The sequence below is a fragment of the Scyliorhinus canicula genome, chromosome 28 (assembly GCF_902713615.1).
Source record: "Scyliorhinus canicula chromosome 28, sScyCan1.1, whole genome shotgun sequence".
Classification (NCBI taxonomy): domain Eukaryota; kingdom Metazoa; phylum Chordata; class Chondrichthyes; order Carcharhiniformes; family Scyliorhinidae; genus Scyliorhinus; species Scyliorhinus canicula.
The window spans coordinates 16331418-16346524 of NC_052173.1; the positions used below are offsets into that span (position 1 = coordinate 16331418).

Here is a 15107-nt window from a genome sequence, read left to right on the forward strand (position 1 = left end):
CTCCAAAAATGGGGCTATATCCCCATGCCACCGCAAAAACGCTGCCGTTTCACTCCTGACTATCCTCAAAAAAAGTCAAGAGTGATTCTCTTACCTGCAGGGGGCTGGCAGGGCACGTAGTGCTTCTCACAGCTCTGGCTGTGGATATGGGCCCCGCACTTCTGGTCGGGGGTCCGTGCATGTGCACGGCGGCGTCCTACAGCGGCCGTGCCAAGCGCAATGGAGGACTCGGGCCACGGACAGACATCGCGAATGTAGCCCCCCCCCTCGAGATGGCGCGCCCCCTCGGATCCTAGCCGCTCGATCGCTCGCCTGGCACCCATGAGGCCCCCCCGGTGATCGATCACCCCCCCCCCCCCCCCCCCCCCCCCCAAACCAGGGCGGCCGTGGACTCGGTCCACAGTCGCTACTCGAAGTTCCCGACGGTCAATACGTGGTTAGAACATCGCCGCCGGGATCTCGGCCAGTTTTGCGCGGAGAATCACGGGGGGGGGGGGGGCAGGGTCCTCTGCGTAAATCGCGCGCAAGCTATTCTCTGGGGACCGGAGAACTGTGGGAGCGGCGCTGGGCACGATTCTCACGTAAACGGGGATTCTACCCCTCGCGTCGAATGCGATTTCGGCGGGGGACTGCGGAGAATCCAGCCCCAGGAGTACGGGGCCGAAGTCAAAACAAAACCTGAGGAGCAGTCCCCTCAGATAAGGAAATAGCGACCTTGGACACCGTACGCGCACAAGGAACACGGATTCCTCAAGGCCACAGAGAATACAGGCGGCCTGGGAGTCTGCGAACCATCTTAATCATCTGATGCACAGGATTTCCACGTGTAACACTCTCCATGTCAAATCTCCAATGGGGAAGGGGGGGGGGGGCTGCCAAGTAGAGAGCCTCCGCTGGGAGCCCCCACCATCTCTGGGCAGCAGAAGCCTGTCTTTATACTCTTTTGAAAAGATCGTTCAAGTAAATAGGCTAATTAACTAATTAAAAGCCCCTTAAAGGCACACTGTGACAAAAGGCGAAACTTAAAAGAAAACTAAACTCAAAATCTTTCTCGATAATCTTTTTGAGAAACCAATCAAGTTTTTCTTTATACTAGTAATAAAACATCAATAAATTAAAGTTAAACAAAATGAGAGGGGATGACAGCCCCTGGTGGGTCACTGTAACTGAAACAAAACGTCAAAGGAACCTTAATGAGCTCAGCCACAATGTGATTCCCAGGGGTGATGATGTGCCTCAGCCCCCGTCGTGCCCACCGGGCAGGGAAGGCCTGAAGCCTGCCAATGGACACCATGTCCTCCCTCTCCAAGGCTATCAGCCGTGAGTTTACATAGAGCATACAGTGCAGAAGGAGGACATTCGGCCCATCGAGTCTGCACCGACCCACTTAAGCCCTCACCACCCTATCCCCGTAACCCAATAATCCATCCTAACCTTTTTGGACACTAAGAGCAATTTAGCATGACCAATCCACCTAACCTGCACGGCTTTGGACTGTGGGAGGAAACCGGAGCACCCGGAGGAAACCCACACAGACACGGGGAGAACGTGCAGACTCCGCACAGACAGTCACCCAAGCCGGGAATCGAACCTGGGACCCTGGCGCTGTGAAGCCACAGTTCTATCCACTTGTGCTACTGGGCTGCCCAATGTAGCTGTGGTGGAGGGACAGTCAGGTTGGACGATCCCCACCTCATCCGCCCGCTGCCTGGACCTGTTGATGGCCACCCGGGCCGAGAAGTCTTTCTTTATATGTGCTCAATATATCCTTCACTTGTGTATCCTCAACCTCAGTAACCCAATCACACCCCCTTAACACAGAGATCCCATTACAGGAGAAAGATCTCTGCACTCACTTCGTAAACTCTTAGTTCTTTGTTGTTGAGGCACAGAGGACAATTATAAATTGATCTGCTTGACGCGAACCTGACAGGAATGCCAGTTTTACACCCCCTCTAGTTTTCATTCTCTACAGAAGCTTAAACAAACAACTGTCTGGATTCTCAAAAGCTGGCGCAGAGGAAAATCCACTTTCATTCAACTGGGTTTTCGTGAACCTGGCACCTTCACTTTGAGGAGTTCGCTGGCGGTGTGAGGACCTTTGTACTGGCACACATCTCATGTAAAATAACAGCAGCTCCCAGCTGGCACCAGAAAGTGGGGCCCTGCCAACCACAGCCCACAGGCTGATAGTGGCTCTGCCAAACCACTTCAAAGCATATTACACAATATCAAAGATGTGAGAGGTAGATTGGATGCTAATGAGATTCGCAAATTCTGACCCTCGCTGTTAAGTGCTCACACAGCAAGAGATTTGCTGTTGGCAAACTCTTTGCCACTTAGGCCGAAATCCTGAAAGCGAATGATGAATCGTTAATATTTAGCAGTAAAAGGAGATCACTTGTTTCATTGGGCTGGGAAAGGAGGGCTAGAGATCCAGAATAAAATAAGCGAAGGATCCTGGGCTGGATTCTCTGTCGGCGGGATCCTCCCCAACGCCTGCAGCGCACTCACGCCCGCAGATTTCCCGATGCCGTGGGGCTGCCCACCCCATTGGCCGGCTAGCGGGACGGAGGATCCCGCTGCCTGTGGGGCGTGCCGCCCAGAAAACGGGTGCGGCGGGACAGAGAATCCGGCCCCCTGAATCTCAAAACCGTGTGCCAGTCTTGTAGAAATCATGTGATTGATACTTTAATACGCTTACCCCTGCATAATGAATGTTAGCTGTCAAGAATGACAGCTCTCCAAACGAGTATTGTCACTGAGTGCCAACCTCTCCAATCTATCCTCAGAACTGATATGGGTGTGTGAAGGTAAAGAATGGGCAAGAGAGTGATTGTGGCCATCACTGGCAGTGTTGCCCCTGTGCCATTCTTACCCAATCTGGCTTATATGTGACTCCAGACCCACAGTAATGTGGTTGACTCTTAAAGACGCTTTGGGATGGCCCAGTAAGCCTCTCAGTTGTATTCAAGAAGGCAGCTCACCACCACCTTCGCAAGAGCATTAGGGATGGGCAATAAATATTGGGCCAAGACACCAACATCCTTTGAAGGACAACCAAAATGACTGTTCTACTGAAGCCTTGCAGACAATATTTAGCTTGTTAAACACTGCTTCGGAGAAAGAATAGAATCGTCCCTAAAAGAGACTTTTGTTCCACACCAATGCCAATAAATGAGCAACACAAACCTGCCCAAAACATACTATGCAGAACAGCAAAAATCAGGTTAAAAGAAAGGCTGGATCCTTTAAGAACTCCATCATTTAGGCCCACTCCAGCTCAATGCCATCTGAAGTAGATGGAAACATCACACTAAAAAGCTTCACTTAATGCATTATAATGATGAAATGTTTTTTCATTGAGATTCTTTTGGCTGTTCTATAGTGCCTGGCAGAAGATTCCACTTGGGTGTGAAGGTACTGCTTCTGGCTGCATTCAACCTGTGCCAGATTTTTCACTCTCACAATACCTTTCTCACTGGGCTAAAAACAAAAGCCGAAAATGGTCAGCATCACAAATTGGTTTCTTCAATCACTGAGTCCCCAGGCCCACCGGAAAACAGACGAGAAGCACTCCGGACTTTTTCCTCGAAAGTCCGGGGTGATACTCCGTTTTCCGGGGGCTAAGCAGGGCCCCGGCGTGCGTTCCACAGCTCTGGCTGCCGGCGGGGCCCTGCGAGCCAAACTGCGCGGCTGCGCATGTGCACAGCGGCCGCAAGCAGATCCGCGCATGCACATGGCGGCCCACCTCGGCGCGGGCGCTGCTGACATGGCGGAGCCACACAGCAGGCCCGCGCGGAGTAAGGTAGGTCCCTCCCAGATCGCAATGGCCCGCCGATCGCTGTGCCCCCGATGGCGGGTCTGGCCACAACTGAGGCCTCCACCGGAGTCAGCTTCCCCCCTGCTCCCCACCAAGACCGCCACCGCGGCTGCGGGTCCCAGCTCAAGATATAAACCACGCCAACAGGAGTTCAGCCAGTTGACCAAGGAGAATCGCCGCGGGGGCCTGTTCCAATGGCCCCCGACTGGCACCCGTCAACGCCGCGTGGGACTGCTGGAGTCTGCGGAAGCGTCATCGCGCTGGATTTCCGGCGTGAACGTCTATTCTCCGCCCTCGCGCCGGGCGCGATTACGGCCCAGAGGGTCGGAGAATCCCGCCCGTGGACGTTTTTCAGACGCACCCTCCCGATTGATTGAGGAGTGGCTTTGATAGACGCCTCCAAGGTATCTGCTTTGCGGAACACGAAGGCTCGGTATGGAAACATTCTGTTATTTTACTTTCAGACAGAGCTGGGGCGGGATTCTCCGCGAACGGGCTGGGCGGGCCACTCCAGCGAGTGTTTGGCGCCACGCGAGCCGGCGCGGAAGCGCTTGGCGCCAGGCCAACCGGTGCCGATGTGCGAGTTGGCGCATGCGCGGGAGCACCAGTGTGTGCTGCGTCATCCCAGCGCATGTGCAGGGGGGTTCTTCTCCGCACCGGCCATCGCGGAGGTCGACAGCGGCCGTTGCAGAGGGAAAGAGTGCCCCCACGGTGGGCCCCAATCGCGGGCCAGGCCACTGTGGGGGCACCCCCCGGGGGCAGATTCCCCCCCCCACCGAGGACTCTGCAGGCCGCCCGTGGAGCCAGGTCGCGCTGGTAAGGACCTGTTGTGATTTATGCCGGCGGGACCCGGTAAAAATGGGCGGGCACTCGGCCCATCGCGGGCCGGAGAATTGCCGGGGGGGGGGGGCGCTGCCAATGGCCCCCAACTGGCGCGGCGCGATTCCCACCCCCGCCTAAACCCCGGCGCCGGGAATTCGGCAGACGGCGGGGGCAGGATTCACGTCGGCCCTTGCGATTCTACGACCTGCCAAGGTGTCGGAGAATCCCGCCCCTGATCTTTATTCTGCTATTCACACATTCTGCTATTCTCCTTTCACACAGCGCTGACCTTTATCCCTCTATTCACACATTCTGCTATTCTCCTTTCACACAGTGCTGACCTTTATTCTGCTATTAACACATTCTGCTCTTTCGCTTTCAGACAGTGCTGATCTTTATTCTGCTATTAACACATTCTGTTCTTTCGCTTTCAGTCAGTGCTGACCTTTATTCTGCTATTAACACATTCTGCTCTTCCGCTTTCAGACAGTGCTGATCTTTATTCTGCTATTAACACATTCTGCTATTTTACTTTCAGACAGCGCTGATCTTTATTCTGCTATTAACACATTCTGCTATTTTACTTTCACACAGTGCTGATCTTTGTTCTGCTATTAACACATTCTGCTATTTTTGTTTCACACAGTGCTGACCATTATTCTGCTATTAACACATTCTGCTATTTTACTTTCAGACAGTGCTGATCTTTATTCTGCTATTAACACATTCTGCTATTTTACTTTCACACAGTGCTGATCTTTATTCTGCTATTAACACATTCTGCTATTTTACTTTCAGACTGTGCTGATCTTTATTCTGCTATTAACACATTCTGTTATTTTACTTTCACACAGTGCTGACCTTTATTCTGCTATTAACACATTCTGCTATTTTACTTTCACTCAGTGCTGACCTTTATTCTGCTATTAACACATTCTGTTATTTTACTTTCACCAGTGCTGACCTTTATTCTGCTATTAACACATTCTGGTATTTTACTTGCAGACTGTGCTGATCTTTATTCTGCTATTAACACATTCTGCTATTTTACTTTCACACAGTGCTGACCTTTATTCTGCTATTAACACTTTCTTTAGTCTTTACTACCTTCATTACCACTCTCTTTGTCTTGTGTCCCTGGCATTGTTGTAATTTAATCTCCCCAGACCTCTTATTTTGCTCCACCTGCCCTTCTCTTTTTCAACAGCATAAACCCCATCACATTTCAACCTCTCTCCAGCTATGAAGTCACATTGGACTTGAAGCATTTCCTCTAATTCTCTCCCCACAGATGCTGCCAGACCTGCTGAGTTGTCCCAGCATTTTCTGTTTTTATTCTTCCAAGCTGCTTTTCACCACAAGGATCTGGGTTCAAGTCCCACACCAGGGTTTTGAGCACAGAATTCCCATCTGATACCCCAGCGCAGTACTGAGGGCGTGCTCCACTGTCCGAGGTGCTGTCTTTCAAATGAGATATTTTTCACGCAGCGAATGGTTAGCGTCTGGAATGTGCCGCAGGTTCAATCGAAGCATTTAAAAGGGAATTAGAGAGGAAGAATGTGCCGGAGTCGCGGGGAGAATGCGGAAGACTGGAGCTCGTTGAGTTGCTCAATCGGACCCAGGTTCGATTCCCGGCTTGGGTGACTGTCCGTGCGGAGTTTGCACGTTCTCCCCGTGTCTGCGTGGGTTTCATCCGGGTGCTCCGGCTTCCTCCCACAGTCCAAGGATGTGCAGGTTAGGTGGATTGGCCATGATAATTACCCTTCATGTCCAAAGATGTGCAGGTTAGGTGGATTGGCCATGATAAATTGTCCCTTAGTGTCCAAAGATGTGCAGGTTAGGTGGATTGGCCATGATAAATTGTCCCTTAGTGTCCAAAGATGTGCAGGTTAGGTGGATTGGCCATGTTAAATTGTCCCTTAGTGTCCAAAGATGTGCAGGTTAGGTGGATTGGCCATGCTAAATTGTCCCTTAGTGTCCAAAGATGTGCAGGTTAGGTGGATTGGCCATGCTAAATTGACCCTTAGTGTCCAAAGATGTGCAGGTTAGGTGGATTGGCCATGCTAAATTATCCCTTAATGTCCAAAGATATGCAGGTTAGGTGGATTGGCCATGTTAAATTGTCCCTTAGTGTCCAGGAATATGCAGGATAGGTGGATTGGCCATGTTAAATTGTCCCTTAGTGTCCAGGAATATGCAGGTTAGGTGGATTGGCCATGTTAAATTATCCCTTAATGTCCAAAGATATGCAGGTTAGGTGGATTGGCCATGCTAAATTATCCCTTAGTGTCCAGGAATATGCAGGTTAGGTGGATTGGCCGTGCTAAATTGTCCCTTAGTGTCCAGGAATATGCAGGTTAGGTGGATTGGCCATGCTAAATTGTCCCTTAGTGTCCAGGAATATGCAGGTTAGGTGGATTGGCCATGCTAAATTGTCCCTTAGTGTCCAGGAATATGCAGGTTAGGTGGATTGGCCATGCTAAATTGTCCCTTAGTGTCCAGGAATATGCAGGTTAGGTGGATTGGTCATGTTAAATTGCCACTAGGTGGGCTTGCGGGGATAGAGTGGGGGGATTGGGCCTAGGTAGGTTGCTCTTTTGGAGGGCCGGTGTAGACTCGATGGGCCGAATGGTCTCCTTCTGCACTGTAAGGATGCTATGCTTGTTGGATCAGAAGTAATAGGAGCAGGAGTAGGCCATTCTGCACCTCAAGTCTGCTCCTCCATTCACCAAGATCATGAACAAATGACCATCCTGGAGGCGAATAAAGAAAAAAAAGAGTCACTCGATACATGTTGACTAATCTCCAATCCGGGTTATCTCCAACAGTTAACGGGAATTTTAAATCAAGTGCTATTACAAGAGATTCGTCATTGGTTCATCGGGCATTGTAAAATTGTTATTTTCTTTAAAGTGCGCTCTGGTGACATCTAGTTGCTGCGACATTGAATAATTTTGGATACAAATGATGACACACCCATAGTCTCCATGGTAATCAGCTTCTAAAGCTACTCGCGTTTGGGTCGGTCAGCTGTTACCTGTTTCGCCCCACACAGGAAGATATTCATCTTGTTGAATGTCCAGCATCAGTTCCAGACCGTTCCCAGTTCCTCCTTTCAACGTCGTCAGGATTGGCTGGTCTTTTGTCTGCCCTGAGTTGAAAGTGTAGCACTTGCCGTACCTTGTAAACACCTGCAGGAAACAAAGTGGCTCAGGTTAGATGCTGGGATGTCAAGCAATTTGCGCAATAAAATGCATTCTGCATCAGAATGTACACAGTTGAGCTTCTGAGATGGCAGGAGTTTAAACCTTTTCAAAAGGAAAACAAGAAGTCAAGGTCTTAGATTACTTATCTACCATCATCTACTGTCGCTCTGTCAGAGTACTGCACTGTCTTGGGAACTGTGTCTCAGATTACTGGTTGTATATTCCCATGCAACCAGTGTGATGAATGTATATATAAATGGGTTCAGGTTATGTTTGATTATGGGTGAAAGTCTCCGTTTGGGAGACTAAGTGTTGACGCTGGGATTGAATTGCGTGCGGTTCGTGTTCCCGTTGGGGGATGTGATTTCTGGAGGAATTCAGGACATGCAAATGAGCCAGCACTCTGCTGTCGCGAATTCCAAGCAATTCCCGGCCCAGCGGGCGTTCTAACCGCTGGGGCCGGAGTTAACGCCAAAGAGCCTGCCAGGTGTTTCTAAACGCTCCCCTGACCACACACTCACTGCAGCCACCAGGATGGCTCACAGAAGACCTGCCCCTCCCAAGGTCAGGGGTCCGAGGTGGACCCACAGCTCCATGCCGATGAGGAACGGACACCCTCTTCCCCAGTGTAGGCTGCAGGCCCAAGCCTGCCCTCCTGAACACGGCCTGGGAGGTGGTGGCAAAGGCAGGCTGTAATGTCACTAATGGGAGGGGCTGATTCTGTTTAGAGTTTTGCTTTCAGCTCTGCCCCGTTTTTGTTGTTTTCAGTTTTATTTTTGGAGTTCTGATCTGGATCGTGAAAAAAGGTGTGTATCTATAAGCCACTCAGTGCTAATAAGTGGCATTTTGCTTAATTGCAAGTTTAGAATTAGATGGGAAAGTGAGCTCAAAGGCCTTTCTTTATTTTTAAAAATAAATTTAGAGTGCCCAATTAATTTTTCCCAATTAAGGGGCAATTTATCGTGGCCAATCCACCTAACCTGCACATCTTTGGGTTGTGAGGGTGAGACCCACGCAGACACGGGGAGAATGTGCAAACCCCACACGGACAGTGACCCAGAGCCGGGATTGAACCTGGGACCTCGGCGCCGTGAGGCTGCAGGGCTAACCCACTGCGCCAATGTGCTGCCCTCTCTCTTTATTTTTTTGTAAGAAATGTTCAACTGTTAATTGAAAAGCTGTTTTTCCCTTGGATGTGAATGGGGTTAATCCTGTGTTAATAATAAAGTTTGGGAATAAGAGGGAATTTCGAATAGGGTTTGAATCCAGGATGAACCTAACTTGCCAGGAAAGAAACTTGAATGTAGAGGAAAATCAGTCAGGGTGTAACATTGCACGCTCAATTCCAACTATCCTTTTGTCCACCTACTTTGTTCTTCGTATTACTGTGATATAGATCTTTGTAGCCGGTTATCATAACAAAACCTTTCTGTCATGTCTGCTGTAGATCAGTGATCTTTAAACTGGACCCCAGTTTGGGGTTCCCCAGGGAAGTCCACAAGGACCACTCAGGGGGCCCATGACACAGAGCTGGTCTCTGGGTGGGCAATGATGATGACTGTCGAGAGTGCGTGAACAAGACTAAGTGAGGGAGTGGCACCCAAAGGTGTCCTGTTCCCCCCCCCCCCCCTCCGCCCCCACACCACCGCCCTCCCCATCCACCCATGCTACCATTCCCCATTGGGTTCCTGCTCTCTCTGTGCACCAAATATCTCTGGGCTCTGTTTCCCCCAACCCCTGAGTTCCCATTCTCATTCCCGTGTGCTCTCACAGTGCTCCTGACAAGACAGATTTGCAATGAGATGCAAACAGACCAATCTCACTCGTATCTGTAAGTATAGACTGGTTTTCTTGAAAGATTTTGGAAAGATGCAAGACTTTCATTGGATGGGTATTGTATAATAAGTTAGGTGGGGGTCTGTGATTGCTAATCCATATGAAATGAGATCGTACAACTAAAAACAGAACCACCGCTGACTACATCCTCGTAACCTCTAACGATCATATTTATACCATATCTCATGTATACAGGACAGTGACTATTGTCCACTGATTCACGCCAACACAATTCCACATACTGGGTGGGATTTTTCGCCCCAAAACTGGGGATTCAATTGAGCCCCGATAGATAGGCTCAGATTAAAAGTGCGGCTGTTGGGTTAGGACAGAGGTGCCCAGAATTTAGTGACTCGAGGGCGGCTTTTTCGACAGTCGTCCTAATACACTGTACCCAACGAGGCCTTCCCAGCATCCCCCACAGGATCATTCAAACATGTTGCACAATATACGCCTTATACTGCCTGTCTGCGGATAAAAAGAGAAATGCACCAGGAGCACTCTTGCACGCTATTCAGCAAAGATTTCCTCCCTGAAAGGGTATTAATAATAATAATCGCTTATTGTCACGAGTAGGCTTCAATTAAGTTACTGTGAAAAGTCCCGATTCGCCACATTCCGGCGCCTGTTCGGGGAGGCTGGTACGAGAATTAAACCCGCGCTGCTGGCCTTGTTCTGCATTACAAGCCAGCTGTTTAGCCTACTGTGCGAAACCAGCCCCTATTAGGAAAGCAGGAGGGTTTTTACAACAATTCGGTACTTTTGTATTGCACAAGGCTTTTGCAGTCAACAGGGGCAGGCGGGAGTTACATTTCATCAGCCAGAGCAAAATTTGAGTTTGAAGCTGCCAGGCTAATGTCTAACCTGCTGTCAACCCAGTTAACAGGTGAAAGTATTCTAAATATGTGCAAACTAAATATGTGCCAACTCTGCATGTGCGCAGAAAACATGCACCACACATGTGCCGACTCCATGCACGCGCAATGTGTGGTCGACTGGAAGCTCGTTCCGAGCGACCAGTCGACCACGATCTAACGTTTTGGGCGCCTCTGGGCTAGGAGGCGTGTGCTTGTAACATGTAACTCCGTAAATAAAGAAGAAAATGTGTAACTATTGGCTCCGGTTCCATCCTTCACCAGCTGGCTTTCAAGCTGAGGTAACACATGACTTAAGGAGTGATATCCTCACAAACTGTCTTTGCAAGTCATCCTGGCCCAGATCCATTCAACCAGGTTGCCTGAGCTTGCCAACTTCAAAGCGTGAACATCCCTCACTACAAACATGAAAAAAATGTCCTAATGTACATTTTCTGCTGTTTAGACAGGTAATCAATCCAAAGATTGCTGCATGGATAGTTCAAGAATTGGATACTTAATTCAACTTAGTTTCACTTTGAATGTCCTGCCAAGATAAAGTTACTGTAAATCCGAGCGATCCTTTTGGCTACTTTACCTCATGCCACTTTTCTCTCTATTCAGTGCTGGATTGACAATTTTTAATTGAGCCTGTGGAAAGGTTGGGTTGATGGGAAAATCATGAATAGCGTGGACAGGGAAAGTCCAGTACATTGCCTGCAAGAATAAGCTTGTGACTGCATTTGCTGCAGCTTAGGCTGGTGTGGTTTGGCGCTGTTTCCAGAGCCCCCTCTTTGACTTATGGAATGGTATTGGTTTTCTCCACTTTGTCCCAAAACTTCCGAAGGACAGCAGTGATCTAGAAAGTGCTGTTACCCAGGAAACTGGCGCAGAAATGAGGTTGGGTCAGTTTTTGGGCCTTGACACAGTGGTACAATCAGGACTCTGGAGTCAGTTGGGACCACTTGCCTCCACAGGGCAGTTAAACAAAAAGATCTTTAAAAGTTCCTTTCATTCATGTCCACTGGAGAATCCTACGGTGAGCTGGCCAGAGAACAGCCCTGCTCACCAGTGACAACTTTTGTAGAAGGGTACTTTAACCACAGGCATTGTCAAACTCGGGAGCGCGACCCGCGGGTGGATCGCGGGCGGGTGTCAGGAGGGTCGCGGAGCCATCCGTCACGGCGCTCCCGATCGCGCAAATCCGCGCGCAACAGCCGGCTTTTAATAATGCCGGCTGCAAGCGGCCTTCAAAATGGCCAGGAACAAATAAAATAATTCGGCCGCACTGTGCATGCATGCCCGATCATCGGTGCACACGTGCAAAACTATGCGCATGTGCACCGGTGCTTGGGCACGCATGCGCCATGCGGCCGCATTTGTTTTTATATGGTCGCAGCTTTTTTTTTTAAGTTTGGGGGGGCGAAAGGGACAAAGAGACTATTGGGGACAAAGGAACCCAAATCCATTTCCTACCTTTTGTTGCTGACAAAAATGGAAGAGAAAATGGTGGCTCGCGAAGGTTGGCCGGTTGGTAAAAATGGGTCCCCGGAAAAAAAGTTTGAAAAACACTGCTTTAACAGGTGCTGGGCCCCCAAATCGATGAGGAGTCCAGTGTCCGTTTTAGGCGTCCGCTCTGGACACCTAAAAAAATGGTCCCCATGAATTTAGCAGTGTCACCCATGCCTGCACAGATTGGTATGCTTTATTTCTGTTTAATGCCTAAGAAAATGGGCGCAACACATACCAATTTCTGCCCAACCGATGCTTAGAATGTCCCTCTGTCAGAATTGCAGATGTAGTGACAGAATGTTCAGATTATATGATAACCGCAAGGACCCCTTGGGACTCCCTCAAATCTTAGGCAGTGTGTTGAAACAAATCACATGCATACAGAGCCTTTGAAACTTCATTTGTCAAAATTAATTGATGGAAAATCACAACGGCATGCATTTCCTTCCTTATAATGTTTTTGCTGTGATTGCTGCCTTTACCCCAAGATTCCCAACCCCAGATGGGCTGGACAAACTTGTTTCAAACTATTAACACTGTTGAGATGTGGTCAGAATACACGACTAGCCTTGTTGGGACCAGCTCCACGTTAGTAGGTGAGTTACAGGGAATGGTTGGTGACCCGTAATTCTTTCCGAGAGTGGACCTTTGCATTTATATACAACAAGAACAGAGGATGCTGGGAAAAACTCAGCAGGTCTGGCTGCATCTGTAAGGAGAGAAAACAGAATTAATGTTTCGAGTCCTTTGGCTCCTCATCAGAACTGAAGAGAGGGAGAAAAGGGAGATTGCAACAAGATGCAGCAACTTTAAGAAAAAAAGACAGGTGGCCTGGTGTGGGTGGGGCGGGGGGTGGGTTGCATTGAGGCAATTCATGTTTGGGATATTTGTTTAAAAGGGTTTAAGATGGAGGAGAAAGGACACAGTCTGAAGCTACTGAACTCAGCACTGATCCCGAGGGCAGCAACGTGTCCAACATGAAGATGAGATGCTGCTCCTCCAGCTTGGAGCTTTGCAGCAGGTGAAGGATGGACATGTGGGCACGAGAGCAAGGTGCTGAGTTAAAATGGCATGTGACAGGAAGGTCAGGGTCATGCTTGTGGGCAGGGAGGGATTTGAAAATGAGGATGCTCATTTTGAAATCAAGGCGTCGCCACAACTCAATCACTTCAGGCTTCCCGTCTCAAATGGGACATATGCTGAAATCTTGTCGATTGGGTTGATGCCCAACGTGCAGTCTGAAGTAATTGAAAACTCGCTCGCTTTGCATGAGAAGTAGATCATTGAGAGGCAGTTCTTGCCGAAGCAAATTAAAGCTGATGTACTCAAGAGTTCTGCAAGTCCCTGGACCTCGGGGGACAAGATAGAAGATGAAATGCAATTATGGCCTCAGCCGTAAGAGAAATGAACTTTGGAAAATTGGCCACACTTGCTGCATTCCATCGGGCTGTCATGTCCCGGTGCCTCACTGCAAATTATTCCACTTAAGGATAAATAAACCCAAACATCAGACTTCATCCCAGATTATTGTCAGTCAATGATGCCTCAGAAGAGGACCGACAGCCCTTTTGTGATCTATGCATCCTGCTCAGGAGCCTTGTTGGTCGCTGTGCATGTAATGAGGCCTCTTGTTAATTTATCTCAATGCGGGCATTAAAGTGACAGGCATGCCGATTGCACAATTGTTAACGGTGCAATGGGCCTTGAAGCGGTTCAGGAAGGTGTTCACCCTGACACAACGTCACAAGTGTGGTGTGGCCTAAAAGCAATGAATTCAACTCCCATCAGCGTACGCCCTTGAAGAAGAGGGAAATAGAGCATTGAAAAAGTACATTTTAGATGTGTGTGCATACAGTGTTGCGAATCAGCAGTGGAATGCGGGCAAAATGCTTCAATCATACTCTTACAGCACAGGAGGCGACCATTTGGCCCATCATGTCGGTCCCTCCTCAGAATTCCGCCTCTTCCTCTCTGAAGGCCCTGACTCTTGTGATGGCATTGTTCCTGGGATGCTAGCTCCCTCAATCCCACCCCTTAGCCTATCCAAATGGTACCCTTCACGCACCAGATTTGAGCAGCTAGATTTTTCAACTCTCTGGGAATCAACACCAAACCTCACCCTCTTCCCAGCCCATTTCCGTTCGAGAGGATAGAGAGGGGAGCAAACGGAATGATTTGAGGGGAGGGAGTAATTGCATTATGAGGCACCGTTATGTGAACAGAATATTCTTTCAGCGGATTACAGAAAGTTGAGAGGTGGTATGATTGCTGCTTTTTAGGTTGCTGTAGGCAGTCGTTAGTGTGGACTGTGACGAGCTGTTTCACCTTGTCTGGAACAACTATAAGACCAAAAGGCATCGGAGCAGAATTAGGCCACTCGGCCCATCGGGTCTGCTCTGCCATTCAATCATGGCTGATATTTTCTCATCCCCATTCTCCTCCCTTCTCCCCATAACCCCTGATCCCCTTATTAATCAAGAACCTATCTATCTCTGTCCTAAAGACACTCAGTGAATTGGCCTCCACAGCCTTCTGCGGCAAAGAGTTCCACAGATTCACCACCCTCTGGTTGAAGAAATCCCTCCTCAACTGAACCGAGGGGACATGATGGTGTGTGGATGAAGTAAACTTGAAGCATGACTGAAAACATAATGTTTCAGTGAGCGACTGGCCAATTTATGAAAGAAACCCCTTCAGGAGATGGTGGAAGCAGTTGGTATTGATTATTTCGAATGTGAATTCGATCGATTCTGTTCTGAAAATACCATTATGGGATACAGTATGTGGGTAATTGGAGACGTAACTTGCAGGGAGTGGAGCATGTTTGAGAGGGACAGGTGATTTGGGACCTCTAGCTCCTGCAGCTCTCCACCACTGGGAGTTTTCCTCACCTCATGTCTGGCTCTGTCTCAGGCGAGTTGATAAGATTGATGGCGTTGGCTGGTCAATAACTCCAGTACTGCTGTATCATTTGTATACATGGATTTAGGTTTCACCGAACAGTTCCTACTGCCTAGCTGATTTTTCCTTTTGGCAAAGGCATGCAAGAGACTC

The 15107-nt window shown here is 49.0% G+C and overlaps 1 protein-coding gene across 3 annotated transcripts in view; it reads right to left on the reverse strand.

Annotated features, from left to right (window-relative positions):
* asic1b (acid-sensing (proton-gated) ion channel 1b) overlaps positions 1-15107 on the reverse strand; it is an 809000-nt gene that overhangs the window by 107287 nt on the left and 686606 nt on the right. For all 3 annotated transcript variants that reach the window (XM_038786503.1, XM_038786501.1, XM_038786502.1), the window contains exon 2: positions 7683-7836. In XM_038786503.1, the coding sequence (XP_038642431.1) occupies positions 7683-7836 (154 nt within the window). The remainder of the gene's footprint in view (positions 1-7682; positions 7837-15107) is intronic.